The sequence below is a fragment of the Bos taurus genome, chromosome X (assembly GCF_002263795.3).
Source record: "Bos taurus isolate L1 Dominette 01449 registration number 42190680 breed Hereford chromosome X, ARS-UCD2.0, whole genome shotgun sequence".
In the NCBI taxonomy this organism is placed as follows: Eukaryota; Metazoa; Chordata; class Mammalia; order Artiodactyla; family Bovidae; genus Bos; species Bos taurus.
The window spans coordinates 133,365,510-133,384,439 of record NC_037357.1 but is presented as its reverse complement, the minus strand read 5'-3'; the positions used below and the strand labels follow the sequence as shown (position 1 = coordinate 133,384,439).

The 18,930-nt window shown below is 50.2% G+C and overlaps 1 protein-coding gene across 7 annotated transcripts in view; it reads left to right on the top strand.

The window, feature by feature from the left end:
- Nucleotides 1-18,930, top strand: part of TBL1X (transducin beta like 1 X-linked) — a 246,677-nt gene that overhangs the window by 201,116 nt on the left and 26,631 nt on the right. For all 7 annotated transcript variants that reach the window (XM_059883400.1, XM_059883399.1, XM_059883401.1 and 4 more), the window contains one exon: nucleotides 14,986-15,131. In XM_059883400.1, coding sequence (XP_059739383.1) covers nucleotides 14,986-15,131 — 146 coding nt within the window. The remainder of the gene's footprint in view (nucleotides 1-14,985; nucleotides 15,132-18,930) is intronic.

Sequence of the window (18,930 nt, the reverse complement as noted above, 5' to 3'; positions counted from 1 at the left end):
GTGTAGGTTACACTTGTTTCAGCGTGTGTCTTACTCAATATAGCCAAATTATTTCCATGCGTATGGCCATCAGAGGAAGGTCAGGTGCTGTTGAAGAAGTCCTTACGACTTCCTAGGCCATTGGTTCCTCCTTTAAAGGGTGGGGACGATATGAAAAAGCCTCAGATGGTTCCCGTTTCCTTTTTTAGCTGAGATGAATTAACCGTGCTCAGCACGGTGCCTGTTTCCAAAGATCATACACCATCACATTTAAGATCTGCCTGCTCTGAAATTCTAATGTGACCTTCAAAATGTCCAGCTTTGATGTACTTCATTCTGCCAATCAGAGCTCCCTTTCTTCCTTCCAGACTCGGCGAGCCGGTCATCTGGACTGTCAGACACAACACTGTCCTTTTTTTCTCCCGAGTGTCTGTCTGTAGCCCTAGTGACGTCTCCTCCGTCCACGTCTAAAATGCCACTATCCCAAAGGTGACATCCTTTTTCCTTTCCCTCCCGCATCCAGGTCTGCGGGCAGTGGGGTGCTCTTTCTGCAAGTGTAGGTTTCCATCCTTAACTCGCATCTCATCCCCTGTCTGGGGGTGGGAGTGGGTGGTCTCTCCCCAGCGTCTCCTCAGATCCCCCAGTCTGGGGGGGGCCACCTCCAGCCTCTCCGTTGCCTTCAGTACTGCTGTTAGTTGTGTATTTCCCAAGCATCCTTCAGCATGATCCCACACTGAGAGCACTGCCATTTCCTGACCACAGTTCCTCCCCTGCAAAGAAGAACTTCCTCTGACCCCCGTAACCTCATCCAGGTTTCACGTGGAAATGTCAGAATCGCTGTCATCTATTTCTCGTCCACGGTATCTTTCCGACCGCCCCCATGCCGAGTCCTCTCATCCTCGCGTCTCTGTCTGCCAGGCACTCCCTATATCTTATCAGGGTTTCCATCTGTTCCGCTGCTTTGTCTGAATGACTGTAGCTCCCATTTATTGAGCATGAGCTGTGTGCTGGGCATGATTCTCAGTTCTTGATGAGTCAAACTGTTTCCCCCTAAGATGGAGATGGCGCTTCCCTGGTGGCTCAGATGATAAAAAAGAGTCTGCCTGCAGTGTAGGAGACCCAGGTTCGATCCCTGGGTCGGGAAGATCCCCTGGAGGGGAGGGCATGGCAACCCACTCCAGTATTCTTGCCTGGAGAATCTCACAGACAGAGGAGCCTGGCAGGCTACAGCCCATGGGGTTGCAAAGAGTTGGACACGACTGAGCAACTAACGCTTTCATTTTATTTTCAAGAAGTAGATACAGCTGCCTCCATCGTTGACAGGTGAGTGACCCAAAGTGTTGAGAAGATAGCGGCTTGCCCAGGTCATGCTGCCAGGAAGTCACAGAGCTAGAATTCAGAGCACACCCTCTGGCTCCAGAATCTTCCACTTAAATGATTTTTCTTCACTCTTAACGTGCTGGGATGGTGGATTTCTTTCTCAGCATTAAGTCTGCATTCCTGAAATAAATCCCATGTGGCCTGGACATTTTGTCCTCTTCACTGAATTCCGTTTTGTTAATTCTCTGGTCTGGTATGTTCATGTCTGTTTTACTGAGGGAAGCTAGGCAGTGATGTTCCTTTTCCAATATTCTCATTAGGTTTGCATCTTAGGGTTATACAAGCCGATGGATCAAAAACCGCTTTCCTGAGGACCTGTAGTCCCATAATTTAGGTCTCTCCCCTGGATCAGTTTGCAGAATCTTACTTTAAAAGGTATTGTTTTTGTCTCTATCGCAACCGTCATTTCTGTGTTTGTGGTCCAAAAGCAGCCATCAAAAGTACATGGACCATTGAGAGTAGCTGTGTTTCAATAAAACTTTATTTATAATAACAAGCCAGGGGCCAGATTTGGCCCAGAGGATACGGCTTGCAGACTCTTGTCTGAGACTGCCCATACAATACATGTGTTTCTTCCTGTCCACGGAACTTGGACACACTGTTTGTATCCTGAGTATTTATTACTTCCTTGTCCTTTGAACATGTCCGTAGTCCTCCCTTGTCTATACATGTATTTCCCATCCTTGTTTCTCTTGTACCAGAGACATCATTTTGCCATATCTGCATACACCTAAAAGTATTTTGTTAATGATTACTAACATTTTTCCTTAAAATTGAAGCAGTTAACTTTTCACTAAATTTTCAAATACATCTACTATTGTGTTTGCATAATGCACAATTAAAACAATAATTGTTAGATTTTAAAATATCTTAAAAAATCATAATAAAATAAAATATGTACGCCCTGTGCTTTGTAAAATTGTTTCAGGTACCATCAGAGGTACAGGCACTCTCCAGGAATCTGATGTGCCCCGATTAAGCAGTTGTCAGGATTTTCAGCTCTACCAAATGTCTCTCGCTGGCCCTGTTGAGTGGTGGCACTGCTCTAGTGCTAGGGTTGGAAGGAGACACACTAGAGGAGGAAGTCTTTTTCTCCCCACCTAGGGAATAAACAGGCGTCTTGATACAAGGGCTGCTAAATGTGAGGTTGGCGGTGTTCACAGGGGAGCAGGGGAGGGGTGCAGACAGAAGGAGGCATTTGAACTAGAACTCTTCAGGGGAAAAAGGAAGCAGAGCATTTCAAGCAACATCATCAAGGGCCTGCGTTAATGTCACAAGGCTCAGCAAAAGCCGGTTACACTGTTGAGGGGTGAAGACGCATCTTGGCAAGAAGTACCAAGGATGCAGGATGGGAGGAAGGGGAAGGAAGTACAGGGACTCTGGGTCACGGGCAGCAGGTGAAGGCCGGGGTGTCCGACGGGAAGCCCGTTGGCTAGTTTTTGAAAATGAAATCTGAAGGCCATGCACATGAGGGGTGACTCTCTGTGAAAACTGAGACTCCACCGGAATGGTGTGAATGCTAAGTCGCTTCAGTGGGCCCTTTGGAGTGACTCTTTGCGACCCCATGGACTATAAGCCCCCCAGGCTTCCTTTTCCATAGGAGTCTCCAGGCAGGATTACTGGAGAGTGTTGCCGTGTCCACCTCTAGGATCTTCCCGACCCAGGGATCCAACCCGCGTCTCCTGCCTTGGGGGCAAACTCTTTACCATCTCAGGCAGAATGGTGGCCGGGACTAATGAGTCACTGGGAGAAGTGCTGATACTCTGTTAGGTTAAGAAAGAACAGGGGTGTAAAATTCTAGGACCACAAGAATTAAGCGTGTGAAAAATCAATTTACAGAGGTAAGAGGGACTGGAGGAAATTACCCCCGGGTAAGAACAGCACTTGCATCAAGCATCTAGTGATAAGACTGTTCCCTCTCTCTTCCAAACTGCTTTCTCTGTTTCTCCTCCCCCTAAGTCATGTGTGTGTGTGTATGTGTGTATATTTCTATTATTGTAATTTTTACGGTGTCATCCATCGTAAATCTCCGTGTTGGCGGTCATGGTGAATTCCCCAATTAACAAAATAGCGAGTCCAAACTTTATGAGGGTTCAAGGGCTCTTGGGGTGATGGGGCCAAAAGGGGCTGGCCCCAAACCTTGCTTCTCTGTGTGGCGGCTGGAAGCCAGGGCTGGGGTCTGGGGGAGCGTGCCCCGACGCCCCTCGTGGGCGAGCTGCCTCCCCTCACAGTTGGTCGGCCCCGGGAGGAAATAGCACCCTGCATTTATAACCTGACTAATGTCTTCTCCTCCTGGAGCCCTCCCAGGTTTGGGGGATATTAAACATCTTGGCAGGCCCGCACTCAGCCACCACCCCTGGGGTCCAGGCCAGATGTTAGAAGCAAAACCCTATTTTTAACGAGGTCCTCCTGCTATGTCTTTTGGGCGCCTTCCAAGCAGTTCCATTTTATACCAAATTCCATGTTACGGCAGGTCAGTGGGAGTAGGTCTGCAGCCCTGAGAGCAGCCTGCCTGTGCTCAAGTTATTCCCCAGCAAGATAGGAGAGAATTAGGACAGAAAGTGGGGGCTGGGTCTTGGGGCGGGGGAGTTGGTTTAGATTCAATAAAGTCGATGCACACGTGTGCAGTGATTGCAGATTGCAGAGTCAAAAACAACTCAGTGAATATTTGTGCTGTTGACCATGAATGAAACTGGGGTTAACGGTTTTGTGTGGCTTCCCGGGCAGAAAAGGTAATCCTCTGGCGAGACAAATGCAGCACGTCCAAAAAGAAGAAGTGAACTGATGATAAATTAGCCCCCAAAGATGAGGGGATGGTATCTTCTTCTCCCGCCTTGCCTGTTTACAGCATGTGTGTGTGTGTGTTTTCTTCTCTTTGATTTCCTGGACCCAGCTGCCACTTAACTGGGTTTCCCTGGTGGCTCAGACGGTGAAGCGTCTGCCTGTAATGTGGGAGACCTGGGTTCGATCCCTGGGTTGGAAAGATTCCCTGGAGAAGGAAATGGCAACCCACTCCAGTACTCTTGCCTGGAAAATTCCATGGATGGAGGAGCCTGGTAGGCTGCAGTCCATGGGGTCGCAAAGAGCTGGGGCACGACTGAGCAACTTCAGTGATTCAGCACTTAACTGGGCTCAGTGGTAAAGAATCCACCTGCCAGCATAGGAGTCTTGGATTCGATCCCTGGGTTGGGAAGATCCCCTGGAGAAAGAAATGGCAACCCACTCCGGTATCCCTGTCTGGGAGATCCCATGGACAGAGGAGCCTGGTGGGTAACAGTCCACCGGGTCACAGGGAGTCAGACACAGCTTAGTGACCGAACAGCAACAGCACCCGCTTCACTGCTCTCAGCCTCTCTTCCTTTTTATTTGTTACCTCTACTCTCGCCAACGCCCCCACACCCGAGTCTGCTGGTCCCCCACACCAAGAGGGACGCGGGCCGTGTTGCAGGCCGCTGCGGTTCTGTGGCAGAAAACTGATCCAGGGAGAATGGACGGAGGGGAATGGACAGAGAGTGCTGACTGCTCTGCGCCCAGGGATGCTCCAGAAGCAAGGAAACACCGCATGTACCGTAGCAGCCCACGCTTTTGTTTCCAGAGATGATCCCATTGTTAGGTGCCATTCCCGATTGTTGTTCAGTCGTTCAGTCGTGACCGACTCTCGGCGACCCCATGGACCGCAGCACGCCAGGCTTCCCTGTCCTTCACCAACTCCCGGAGCTTGCTCAAACTCATGTCCTTTGAGTCGGTGATGCCATCCAACCATCTCATCCTCTATCTTCCCCTTCTCCTCCCGCCTTCAATCTTCCCCAGCATCAGGGTCATTTCCAGTGAGTTTGCTCTTTGCATCAGGTGGCCAAAGGATTGGCGCTTCAGCTTCAGCATCAGTCCTTCCAGTGGATATTCAGAACTGATCTCCTCTAGGATGGACTGGTTGGATCTCCTTTCAGTCCAAGGGACTCTCAAGAATCTTCTCCAGCGACACAGTTCGAAAGCATCAGTTGTTTGGTGCTCAGCCTTTTTTTATTGTCCAGCTCTCACATCCATACACGACTGTTGGAAAAATCACAGCTTTTGACTATTGAGACCTCTGTTGGCAAAGTACCATCTCTGGTTTTTCATACGCTGTCTAGTTTTGTCATGGCTTTTCTTCCAAGGAGCAAGCGTCTTTTCATTTCATGGCTGCAGTCACCATCTGCAGTGATTTTTGAACTGGGCTTCCATCCGCATAGCCAGTTGGAATGGATGAGTGTGCCAACCAGTGGCTGCTTGGCCTTCATTATTGTAGGGTTGGACTGATGGCCAGAGCTGGTAGGCTCGCTCTCTCTTTCTCAGAGGTGGCTCTCGTGAAAATCATGATACAGACCTCCCAAGCACACAGTCTTAACTCTGTCGTCTGTCCAGTGGGCAACATTCCCACTGAGCTGCTTGCTCACCCTCGTTTCCATAAAGCTGTAGTCTAGGTCCTGTCTGTTTCTCGGTGATGTGGCCCCTGATGCGATAAGCTTTCTTGTATCCCTGGCAGCGTGGCATGGCCCCTTCCCACAGGAACTGCAAGTCACGGGTTCTTGGTGGCCTTAATCTCTGTGTGTCGTCACTCACTCACCTCCGTAAATCAAGATCTTGTGGGTTCAACTGGGACAATGAGGCCGTTCCTTCCTCTGTATAGAATTTTAGAATTGAAAGGGACCTTGGCAATCACCTAATTCCACCTGTTTGTTGGTCAGAGAAGGAAGCCAACGAGGGCAGGCCCAAGCTGGTGAAGTGTGTTCTCTCCTCGAATAGAAAGTTGTCATTGTTCAGTCGCTCAGTCGTGTCCAAATCTCTGTGACCCCACAGACCGCAGCACGCCAGGCCTCCCTGTCCATCACCATCTCCCGGAGTTTGCTCAGAGTCCATTTGAGTCGATGATGCCATCCAGCCACCTCATCCTGTGTTGCCCCGCTTCGTAAAAAAAAAAAACTGTAGCAGACGCGTGGAATGCTGTTCAAAGACTCAGCGACCGCACAGCGGCACAGCCTCTGGTGACAAGCAAAAGTATTTCCATATATTGCCCATGTCTTCCTCTGGCCGACAGAAGTGCCCACACTTCACAACCACGAACCACCGTTGTAGACCAAGGGAGCAGAGTCTTAAGCAGAGGTGTCCTGTGGGAAAGTGGTACATATGCTTCTGGCAAAGGCAGCCTGGCAAGGTATAGTGAGACATGGCCAAGCTTCTTAGCGCAGGAAATGAGAGGCTTCCAAGGCCACGCTCAGGTCTGCAGACTCTTCACTGCTTTTGAGAAGGAGAGAGAGTCCTCGGTTCCTCGTGTCAGATCAGCCAGGTTACCATGGGTAACCTGTCTCTGGGTACACATACATACGGGTCTTGGGTCCCGTCTAGCACCTAGAAAACTCTAACATTGCCAGCTGACACTTAGGGAAGTGCTCGGTGAACAGCAGATACGGGTACCGTCACCTTGTCAATCACACAGAGCAGGAGGCGCGTCTTGGGGCCTTTTCGGCTGCTGTGACAAAAGGCTGCAGGCTGAGTGGCTCGTAAACACCAACAGTTTTTCTCACCATTACGGAGGGTAGGAATTCCCAGGTGCTGGCGGGGTCACTGCGGGCTGCTTACAGGCCAGGAAGGTGTTGTGGGAAGAAAGTCGTATGTCGTCCTGCAGATAACAGTCGTGAACTGAGTGTTCATCTGTGTCGATGTTTGGACACGAACCCTATTCGTGAGGACCCCACCCTCGTGTCCTAATCACCTCCCTGACACCACCACTTTTTCAGTTCAGTCACTCAGTCGTGTCCGACTCTTTGCAACCCCACGAACCACAGCACTCCAGGCCTCCCTGTCCATCACCAGCTCCCAGAGTTTACCCAAACCCATGTCCATTGAGTCAGTGATGCCATCCAACCATCTCATCCTCTGTCATCCCCTTCTCCTCCTGCCCACAATCTTTCCCAGCATCAGGGTCTTTTCAAGTGAGTCAGCTCTTCGCATCAGGTGGCCAAAGGATTGGAGCTTCAGCTTCAACATCAGTCCTTCCAATGAACACCCAGGACTGATTTCCTTGAGGATGGACTGGTTGGATCTCCTTGCAGTCCAAGAGACTCTCAAGACTCTTTTCCAGCACCACAGTTCAAAAGTAGACACCACCACCTTAAGGAGTGCATTTTCAGTGTATGAATGTTGAGAGACAGGCATTTAGTCCATAGCAGTAAGAAAGGGAAGAATGGATACAGGGTAGACCGCGACACTTGCTTTCGTGTGGTCTGTGTCTGCGGGTCCATATGTATATAAATATATATATACATTTGCACATATGTCTGTGGGTACACGTAGATATACATGCATATATTTGTACATATGTGTATATATGGGCTTCCAACGTGGCACAGTTGGTAAAGAATCCTCCTGCCAGTGTAGGAGATGCCAGAGATGCGGGTCGATCCTTGGGTCAGGATGATACCTTGGGGAAGGAAATGGGACCCACTGCAGTATTCTTGCATGGAGAATCCCATGGACAGAGGAGCCTGGCGGGCTACAGTCTGTGGGGTCGAAAAGAGGTGGACACAGCTAAGCTACTGAACACAGGGACACATCAGTGTGCATATACAATAGACACGGAATAGTCAGGTTGGCGCACATTTCCTATAAAGGAGCATATCCTAGATATTTTTGACTTTGTGGCCCATCTGGAGGAGGGCGTGGCAACCCCACTCCAGTATTCCTGCCTGGAGAATCCCCATGGATAGAGGAGCCTGCCGGCCTACAGTCCTTGGAGTCGCAAAGAGTCAGACACTACTGAGCAACGCACACTTGTACTTTCACTCTCGGCCCATACTGTGTCTCTTGCAGCGACTCTGCTCTGCCGTTGCACTGTGAAAGCAGCCACAGGTAGCATATCAACCCATGGGCAGTGACTACGCCAATAAAACTTGATTTATAAACACAGGCAGCATGGGCCCTGGGCTGCATATCTGTGGTCTGGATAAGTTTCATATCGTGCCCACTGGTTTTGATAGCTGTCAGTATTCCCAATATTAAGTCTATGAAGTCCTTAATAAAGACTGCATTTAGTGCCTCACACAAGTGCCTTTGATGCTGCCTTTAATGTTAAGAGTTGGACACGCTCGGTCATGTGCAACTCTTTGTGACCCCATGGACTATAGAGTCGACGGGATTCTCCAGGCCCCAATACTGGAGTGGGTAGCCTTTCCCCTCTCCAGGGGATCTTCCCAGCCCGGGTGCCTTTGTTTCAGCTGAAGGTGGACCACCGGCCTCACAGCTGCCCGAATATTACGTGTCTGCCTTTCTCCACTGAATAGGCAGTGTTTCCAAGGGCCAGTGAGTGATTCTTTAGCAGGTTCTGCTGATGAATCAGGCCGACATTAGTTGGGCAGGAAGGTTCACTGCACAGCTCGAATGCTTTGGGAGGTTGTTTGTCAAAGAGGTCTGGCTTAGTGGTTTAGCAGCAAACAAAGCATGTGCTTGGTTTTCAATCTATTTGGGTTGCCTAGTGGGTGAGGCAGAGAAGGCAATGGCACCCCAGTCCAGTACTCTTGCCTGCAAAATCCTGTGGATGGAGGAGCCTGGTAGGCTGCAGTCCATGGGGTCGCTAAGAGTTGGCTACGACTGAGCGACTTCACTTTCACTTTCACTTTCATGCATTGGAGAAGGAAATGGCAACCCAGTCCAGTGTTCTTGCCTGGAGAATCCCAGGGACGGGGGAGCCTGGTGGGCTGCCGTCTATGGGGTCGCACAGAGTCAGACACGACTGAAGTGACTTAGCAGCAGCAGCAGCAGCAGCAGCAGCGGTAGGTGAGGACATCCATGCACACGCTGCTTTCCTAGCACCTGTCACCCCAAATGGGAAGAACAGTGCTCTTCAAAATCTTATTTTTTTTTCAATGTATTGTTTCTATTGAAGTATAGTAGATCTGCAGTGTGTGTTAGTTCCAGCTGTTTAGCAAGTACAAGGGAAAGTCGCTCAGTTGTGTCCAACTCTTTTCGACTCCATGGACTATGGGATTCTCCAGGCCAGTATACTGGACTGGGCGACCTGTCCCTTCTCCAGGGGATCTTCCGAACCCAGGGATCAAACCCAGGTCCTCCCGCATTGCGGGCAGCTTCTCTACCAACTGAGCCACCAGGGAAGCCCCATACATGTATATATTGATATTCTTTTAATTTTTTTATTTAATTTTTCTTTATATTCTTTTTAAACTTCTGTTACTTTATAGGTTATTGCACGGTATTAAGTATAGTTGTCTGTGCCATGCCATAGGTCCTTGTTGGTTATCTGTTCTGTGTATGGTGCTGTGTCTCTGTTAATCCCAGACTGCTAATTATCCCTTCCCTCCCTTCCCCTTTAGTAACCACAAGTTTGTTTTCTAAATATGGGTGTCTGTTTCTGTTTTGTAAATAAGTACATTAGTGCTTTTTTTTTTTTAAGAGACTCCATATATAAGTGCTATCATTTGATTTTTGTCTTTCTCTGACTCACTTCACTTAGTATGATAATGTCTAGTTACATCCACATTGCTGCAAATGGCATTGTTTCATTCTTTTTCTTGGCTCAGTAATATTCCATTTTCTGTATGTACCATGTCGTCTTTATCTGTTCACCTGTTGATGGGTATCTAGGTTGTTTGCATGTCTTGACTATTGTGAATGATGCTGCAGTGAACAGATGGGGTGCATACTTAACTCTTGATGGTCTTGTTGTGCCTTATAAAAAATGTAGTATAAATCTTCCCCTTGGTGGATTAGACAGTAAAGAATCCGCCTGTAATGCAGGAGACATGGGTTTGCTCCCTGGGCTGGGAAGATCCCCCAAAGGAGGGCATGGCAACCCACTCCACTATACTTTCCTGGAGAATCCCATGGACAGAGGGATTCCCGTGGACTGGTGGGCTACAGTCCATGGAGGTCACAAAAAGTCGGACACGACTGAGTGACTGCTGCTGCTAAGTCACTTTAGTTGTGTCCGACTCTGTGCGACCCCATAGACGGCAGCCCACCAGGCTCCCCCGTCCCTGGGATTCTCCACGCAAGAACACTGGAGTGGGTTGCCATTTCCTTCTCCAATGCAGGAAAGTGAAGTCGCTCAGTCGTGTCCGACTCTTAGCGACCCCATGGACTGCACTATACCAGGCTCCTCCGTCCACGGGATTTTCCAGGCAAGAGTACTGGAGTGGGGTGCCATTGCCTTCTCCGGACTGAGTGACTAAGCACATGCAAACCTTTCCCATCTTGTCATGATTATACCCTTTTTTCTCTTCAAAAATACTCTTCCTTCACCTGGTTGTCCACCCGCTCCCCCCGCCCCCCATGACTATGTGTTACCTGAATTCTGTGGCTTGCTTTTCAGTGACAGCAATCCACCCGTGGTGTTTATAAATGAAGCACATGTGTCCGTGATGTAGACCTGAGGAGTGTGTCACTAAGGGGGGTGTGCTTCCTGTGGGCCTTTGGTTCTCTGCCGTGCTGGGGTTAGTTAGACGTTTTCGGTTGTCACGACTACGGAAGGCTTGCTGCTAACACCTGGTGTGTAATGAGACGTCCCTGTTGGTGCCGTGGTTAGAACTCCACACCTCCACTGCCAAGGCCATGGATTCGGTCCCTGGTTTGGGAACTAAGATCATGCAGGGCAGCCAAAAAAAAAAAAAAAAACCCAAACAAAAAACAAGCATCTAGTGTGTAGAGATCATAGATGCTGCTAAATCTTGTAACGCCTAGGACATAGCACTCCTCACAACAAAGAACAGTTTGGTTCAAATGTGACGGTTGAGAAACCTTCCTGAGGAGTGCTTCATCGGGGATGCCTCTTACTAAGTAGTGGGCAGGTCTCCGAGCTTCAGCGGCTGCCCCAGTGCACAGCAACGGCACTCACACTGAGCTGTCACCTGGATCGGCCATCCAGGTGCCACCAAGCTCTCTATTCTGCCCCTATTCACCAACTTGCACGCCTGCCACTGAGCCAGTCCCAAGCGTTTCCGTCTCTACCCGCTGATAGTCCGTTCTTTGTTTCCACGTCTTGTTGGGTGGAAGAAGGGGTGTGCTGAAAGCTGAACACGCTTAAGGCACAGAAGCTATAGGACCGGCAAACTGCAAGTGAATGTGCTCAGCAGCCCTGGAGTCCGATTGGGAGGGGTGGGCGCTGATGGTGGTGGAGGCTGGGCCACCCCAAGGGTAGCATCCTTCCCAGAGATGGCAGATTTCCAAGGTGACTGCAGACTGATTTTTGCAAGCCTCCCCCCAATACATATGTTTAAACGTAACCCGGGTCCATAGAGTCAAAGCCATGGTTTTTCCCGTAGTCGTGTATGGATATGAGAGTTGGACCATAAAGAAGGCTGAGCACCGAAGAACTGATGCTTTTGAACTGTGGTGTTGGAGACGACTCTTGAGAGTCCCTTGGATGGCAAGGGGATCCATCCAGTCCATCCTGAAGAAAATCAACCCTGAGTATTCGCTGGAAGGACTGATGCTGAAACTCCAATATTTTGGCCACTTGATGTGAAGAACTGACTCATTGGAAAAGACCTTGTTGCTGGGAAAGATTGAGGGCAGGAGGAGAAGCAGGCAACAGTGGATGAGATGGTGGATGGCATCACTAACTCAGTGGACGTGAGTTTAAGCAAACTCTGGGAGATGGTGAAGGACAGAGGAGCCTGGTGTGCAGCGGTCCTTGGGTTCGAAGAGTCAGACACAAATGAGCAACTGAACAACTATCCCCAGTTAATATTTGGAAGTTCAGTCTTTAGGTGTTGATCAGGTCCTGAGGATGGGCCTTCGTGAATGCAATTAGTGCCCTTGTAAGAGGCCCCACAGAGCTTTCTTGCTCCTGAGGTTACAGGGAAAACGTAGTCATGTGTCTGGTCCATAAAGTGGTTCTCAGCAGACACCGAACGTGCCAGTGCCTTGATTTTGGAGTTTAGCCTCCAGAACTGTGGGAAATAAATGTCTGTGGCTCACACCACGCAGGCTGTGGGATTTTCTTACAGCAGCTGGAACGGACAAAGACATACACCGGAAGTGTGACCTCTCTCCGACCGCTGCTCCGTCAGTTGCTGAGATGTTATTTGTCGGGGGCCCTGGCCATAGCCCACGCTATGCCCTGGGGGAATGCTCTGCAGAAGGTTCCAGGTGGAATTTTGTGGTGGGCTGAGAGACGGGTGTCCAGCCACAAGCTTGGAGCGAGTGCGTGGCCTGTGTCAGACCCCAAGGGTGATCTCGGGACCTGATTCCTAAAAAGAAGAGAAGGGTACAAGGGAGAGACTGCACGCGGTCCTGTGCGTGCTTAGTCGTTTAGTCTAGTCGTTTAGTCATGTCCGACTCTTTGCGACCCCCATGGCTCCTATGTCCGTGGAGGTTCTCCAGGCAAGAATACTGGAGTGGGTTGCCATTCCCTTCTCCAGGGAATGTTCCCAACCCAGGGATCGAACCCAGGTCCTCCCACATTGCAGGCAGATTCTTTCACCGTCTGAGTCAGCAGAGAGGGAAGGTGGTGGTGGGAAGGCTTACATGAATTAGGAACCGTTATTCAATTAGAAGCAAGACCTGGTCAGCTGTGGGCACTGTCGGGGCTGGCGGGTGGTGTCTTGTTATTACCCCAGCGGGCGTGGTCCTGCTCTGGACCTTGTGACGATACCAGGAGGGAAGCAGATGACTCTCAGTCCAGCGTCCTGTCCGATCTGCTGGTGGAGACACAGATAAGGAGATGGAAAAAGTCAGTGGGTCAGACGGTCACCCGGGAAGAATTCTACAAGACAGAAGGCACGGTGGACCAGAGAACGTAGGGAGTCCATGGGGTTGGGGTGTCTCTCAGCCGATGATACCCACTCTGTCCTTCTCTGTCTGCTGACCTGGGGTTTTTCTCATGCTCCCTTGCCGGAAACTGGATGAGAGAGCTTGGAGGTTAAGGCTCTGTGTGTGGTGGCGGAGATGCAGAGAATAAGGTCTTTGGTGAAGACAGGGCTGGATGTTTCTGTTGTGGCAGCAGTGGTTAGGGCAAAGGAGGGCCAGAGAGAGAACAAGTAAGAAGGAAAAACAGAAGGCCGATTTGCAAAGGGCCTTCCTCTGCTCATGCCCTTCCAGCAACAGGAGCACAGGGACCCTGTGTTGGAGAGAGGGTCTCCAAGGTGCTGTCCTGCACAGTCTCATGTAGGTGGTTCCGGCTTGTAAAGAAATAACACGGGAAGTTAATAGCAGGCTCTGCAGTATTACTCTGGAAATAAATATGAATCAAGTGCCTATTGCATATATTCTTAATAATCAGGCCATGAGGAGGAGGGGTGGAGGAAGAGAAAGGGCTCTCCTTGCGTGGAGTAACATTGCCATCTTGCTGGCTGTTCCGTATATTGCAGAGGCTGGCTGTATTTGTTGACCCGGATGGAGGCTGGGGGACCTGGGGGCGGGCAGCCCATCATCCGGCTGATGAAGGGGGTGTCCTAGGAAAGTGAGGTGGGGAGGCAGTGTGCAGGTTCCCCCATGAGACTCCCCCTCCCCAACCCCTCTACCCACCCCAGCACATAGGATGAGCCAGTCTTGATGGCAAGATGTTCATAAGTGATGGAGGTGGGGTGCCCGGGACCCCCCAACAGGTGACAGAGCAGAAGGGAAACTTATGCCTCAGACCATTCCCTCCCCAACCCGAAGGCCCCCAAAAACCTCCTTCCTGGCCCTGCAGCCTCCTTCATTGACACGGCCTCGTTTGTTACAGCAGTCTCCTTTGACACACGCCTCATTTGTTCCGTGTAGTCAGCGGCCCAGTCTTTCTCCCTGCATATTTTCATCCAGGCAGCTCCGCGCACGCCTTATCTGTGACCACCTTTCACCTGCCCAGTGTTGTCAGTGGGTTCGTGCAGAGGCATTTGACGAGGGTGCTGCAGGGGCTTTGCAGGGTGTGGGGGGACCCTTCAGCCCTTAGCCAAGGGTCGGGTAGGGACATGCCCAGTTCTGTAAAGCGACTCAAGGTTACCCCGCGATGGGTACAGAACCACCTCGTGTTTCTTCCCATTGTTGGTGGTGAGCTTCATTTGCCCCGAATGCTGGGAGGGGGCTCCTGCCAGCAGACATCAGCGTGAGCTTCTGGAAGGAGCCATGCAGAACCCAGGCACACAGAGCCTGGGATCCGACTTCTGTAACGTCTACAATGGGGCAGACTGTGACCTCTGTTTTGCTTTTATAACGCTGGAAAGGGTTGGGGATGGGGGGAGGGGGAAACTTCCCTGGCAGTCCAGTGGTTAAGACTCCTCAGCTCCTAGTGCAGGGGTGCGGTGGGGCCATGGGTTCGATCCCTGGTCCGGGAACTAAGATCCCATTTGTGGCACTTGGTAGCCAAAAAAAATTTTTTTTTAATAAGTTGTTTCTTTGTTTAAATAATAATAATGGCACTGGAAAGGCACTTTCTTTTTTTTTTTTTTTTAAGCCTCTGCTTTTTTACCAGCTGTTCCATGCAGTCACACCTTGGTCTGCCGTCTGCCTCTGGGACACCGCCCACACCAGAGGCTGGGCGTCCTGTGAGCATGACCGCACCCCCCTGCCCTGTACTCGTTAGGTGCGTCTGACCCCCCGGGGGTGCCTGCTCATGGAACCCCACCCTCCCTCCCCACCTCCCGTGTGCTTCTGCAGGCTTTTCCCACTCGGCGTTCACATTCGGTATCGAGAGCCATATCAGCCAGTCCAACATCAATGGGACCCTAGTGCCGCCCGCCGCCCTCATCTCCATCCTGCAGAAGGGCCTGCAGTATGTGGAGGCCGAAATCAGCATCAACGAGGTAATGTGGGCCCTCCTCCCAGGGGTTGGGGAGGCGGGGGGTTAGGATGTGGGCCCTGAAGCACGCCCCCACCCTGGGGAGCCTGGGCACTCTGAGAAGACCTTAGCAAGGGAGTTTGCCACGGCCTCTCCCAGTGCATTACGGTCCCCTCTCCCTTTGTGCCAAATCCTTTTCTCCAGTAGGGGATCCCAGTGCTGTGATACCCAAGGAGCCAGCTCCCAAGGCCCATAGATGGTTGTGGACTGGTTGGTCACAGTGGTATTACTGAGAGAGGCAATGCCTAGGCAGGTTGATAAGAAGTCCGGAGTCCCCAAGGAGGAGGAGAAGGAGAAAGGGGTCTGGGGTTCTCAAGGTGAAGATAGGGGCCTGAAATTCTCAAGGAAGAGGAAAGGACAAACATCTTTTTTTTTTTTTTTTCCCCCTTGACATTCCTTAAGTCTTAGTCACATAAAATGGTTTTTTGTTTGTTTGTTTGTTTGTTTAAGCCTGAACTGATGAGTACATAAACAGCTCACTTTAAACTCTGTCCTAAGGATTATATAACAACAGTGTATCTCCTGCTTGAGGACAGTTTCTCCTTCCTGAAAACCTTCTGGCTAATGCTGTTATCTTACAATGTAAATTATGTGAGTTGGTCTGGTAAAGTTTTCACAAACTTGAGACATTCTTTTGATTTATTGTAATAATTAATGAGAAAGGATATAGCTCCCTTGCTTACACTGGTAACACTCCATCTAGTTAAGGCTATGGTTTTCCCAGTGGTCATGTATGGATGTGAGAGTTGGACTTATAAAGAAAGCTGAGTGCTGAAGAATGGATAGTTTTGAACTGTGGAGTTGGAGAAGACTCTTGAGAGTCCCTTGGACTACAAGGAGATCCAACCAGTCCATCCTAAAGGAGATCAGTCCTGGGTGTTCATTGGACGGACTGATGTTGAATCTAAAACTCCAATATTGTGGCCACCTGATGCAAAGAGCTGACTCATTGGAAAAGACTCTGATGCTGGGAAAGATTGAGGACAGGAGGAGAAGAGGACGACAGAGGATGAGATGGTTGCATGGTATCACCGACTCAATGGACACGAGTTTGAGTAAACTCCTGGAGTTGCTGATGGACAGGGAGACCTGGTGTGCTGCAGTCCATGGGGTTGCAAAGAGTCTGACACAATGGAGCAACTGAACTCAATGCTAGTGAGGGGCACACTCTTCGTCCCCCTTCTGATATCTGTGTCAGAAGCTTTCTCTGTCCGATTTTATACTTTAATAAAACTTCTGCTACACAAAAGCTCTTGAGTGATCAAGCGTGGTCCCTGGTCCCGAAGCTAAATCTTCTTTGGAGATCAAGAATCTGACACCGTTCACCGTAAAGCGGTCATCATGATGCATTGAAAAGGATGCTGATTTATACGGTCGTCTCTCGGAATCCACAGGGGGTGCTCAGGTCCCACAGTCAGCCATTCTGTACCTGCGGATTCCGCCCGCCATGGAGGGCAAACAGTGGGAAACGTGCTGAAACACGTCCATCTGCGTGTAGTGGACCCTGGGAGGTCAGACCCGCCTCGTTCAAGGCTCAGCCATGCCTCACGATGGGCATGGGCCAGCCTCGGGCACGGAAATGACCCTTCCTCCTGGATGTCTCTCAGCAGTTCGGTGGAAGAGGGACCCTGTGAGTCACTTCACTAGAGTCTGTGTTTTATGTGAACCTGAGCGAGGGCACTCCCAGAAGATCGAAGCGGAGAGATGAGTACTGTTGAGTTCAAGAGGGTTATTTCAAGCGATGGCTTTGTTAGAGCTCTCACTGCACAGCTGCTTCCGGGAGGTTGGGACCAGACGTGTACATTTAAGTTGCTCCTGATTTGCTTAAATACCCTCCCTCTTTATAGATCAGGGCATGTGCATATCAGGGCCAATTTTATAGCAGTTTATAAATGGGTTATTGTAACATTTTTTAAAAGTCAGCATTCCGAAAACTAAGATCATGACATCTGGTCCCATCACCTCATGGCAAATAGATGGGGAAACAATGGAAACAGTGAGAAACTTTATTTTGGGGGGGCTCCAAAATCACTGCAGATGGTGACTGCAGTCATGAAATTAAAAGGTGCTTGTTGCTCCTTGGAAGAAAAGCTATGACCAACCCAGAAAGCGTATTAAAAAGCAGAGACAAAGGTTTGTCAACAAAGGTTCATCTAGTCAAAGCTATGGATTTTCCAGTAGTCATGTATGGATGTGACAGTTCGACCATAAGGAAAGTTGAGCGCCAAAGAATTGATGCTTTTGAGCTGTGGTGTTGGAGAAGATTCTTGAGAGTCTCTTGGACTGCAAGGAAATCCAACCAGTCCATCCTAAAGGATATCAGTCCTGGGTGTTTATTGGAATGACTGATGCTGAAGTTGGATCTCCAGTACTTTCGCCACCTGATGTGAAGAGCTTACTCATTTATAAAGACACTGATGCTGGGAAAGACGGAAGGCAGGAGGAGAAGGGGACGACAGAGGATGAGATGGCTAGATGGCATCACTGACTCAATGGACATGAGTTTGAGTGAACTCCGGGAGTTGGTGATGGACAGGGAAGCCTGGCGTGCTGTATTCTAGGGGGTCGCAAAGAGCTAGACACAACTGAGCAACTGAACTGAACTGAAGCCTTTTAAAGATAAAAGGTGAGGGGTCAAGACAGCTCCCCTTCCCACCTGCTTTGCTTCTGTCTGGGGACTGTCCTCTAAGGATCCCGGGGCCTCCTGTGACGTCCGGGTCTTCCCGGAGTCTCAGTCTGACTCCCTCTGATTGTAACTGCACTTACCACCCTTTCTCTTTCGTCCTGCCTCCATTTACCCACACCCCACCTCCATCCAGCACACCGCTGTGCCCCAAGTCCCCGTTTTCTGTTCCAACGCATCCAGCACAGCTGACCCCGTTCAGTGGCCATGCGCCCCCTCCCCTTCACTACCAGAAGTCTGCTCCCACGATCACACCACCCTCGAGCCCATCTCCCTGCACCCTTCCACGCTTTCCTCCGCCTGCTCTTCCCCTTTCTCATCCTTGCAGGCCTGTCTTTTCTTCGTAGCATTTACCTCCACTTTCCCTTAAGCTTTTACAATCACACAAGTAGTGTATCTCACATTCTCTCACATGCGTTCCTCTGTCGTTTTCCAAAACCCCGCATCTCAGAGAACACCTGGCTGTCTGCGGATACTGTAGGCGTTCCTGCCCAACAGCAGGCAATCTCCTCTTTCCTTTTCGTACATCAGGGTGCCCGGGATCTTCTGCTGGCAACGTGACCCCATCTAAGTCTTTTTTTTTTTCCCACAAAACACATGTGGGGATAGGAGTACAGGACCCCAGCTCTCAGATTATGCGACGCCGTGATTGGATTTCCCTGCGCACACACAGATACACACAAACGCACACACGTGTAACAGATATGTATACGGACACATACCCACACAGGCACACATACAGACACATATCCACATCCACACACACACACACATATACATGGGCACACACACACACACATATGGGCTTCCCTTGTAAAGGCAAAGAATTTTCAGCTGGTAAAGAATCCGCCTGCAATGCAGGAGACCCAGGTTTGATTCCTGGGTCAGGAAGATCCCCTGGAGAAGGGATAGGTGACCCACTCCAGTATTCTTGGGCTTCCCTGGTGGCTCAGATAGTAAAGCATCCACCTGCAATGCAGGGGACCTGGGTTTGATCGTGGGCTTGGGCAGATCCCCTCGAGAGGGCAACAGCTACCCACTCCAGCATTCTGGCCTGGAGAAGGGGTTGCAAAACTCAGAC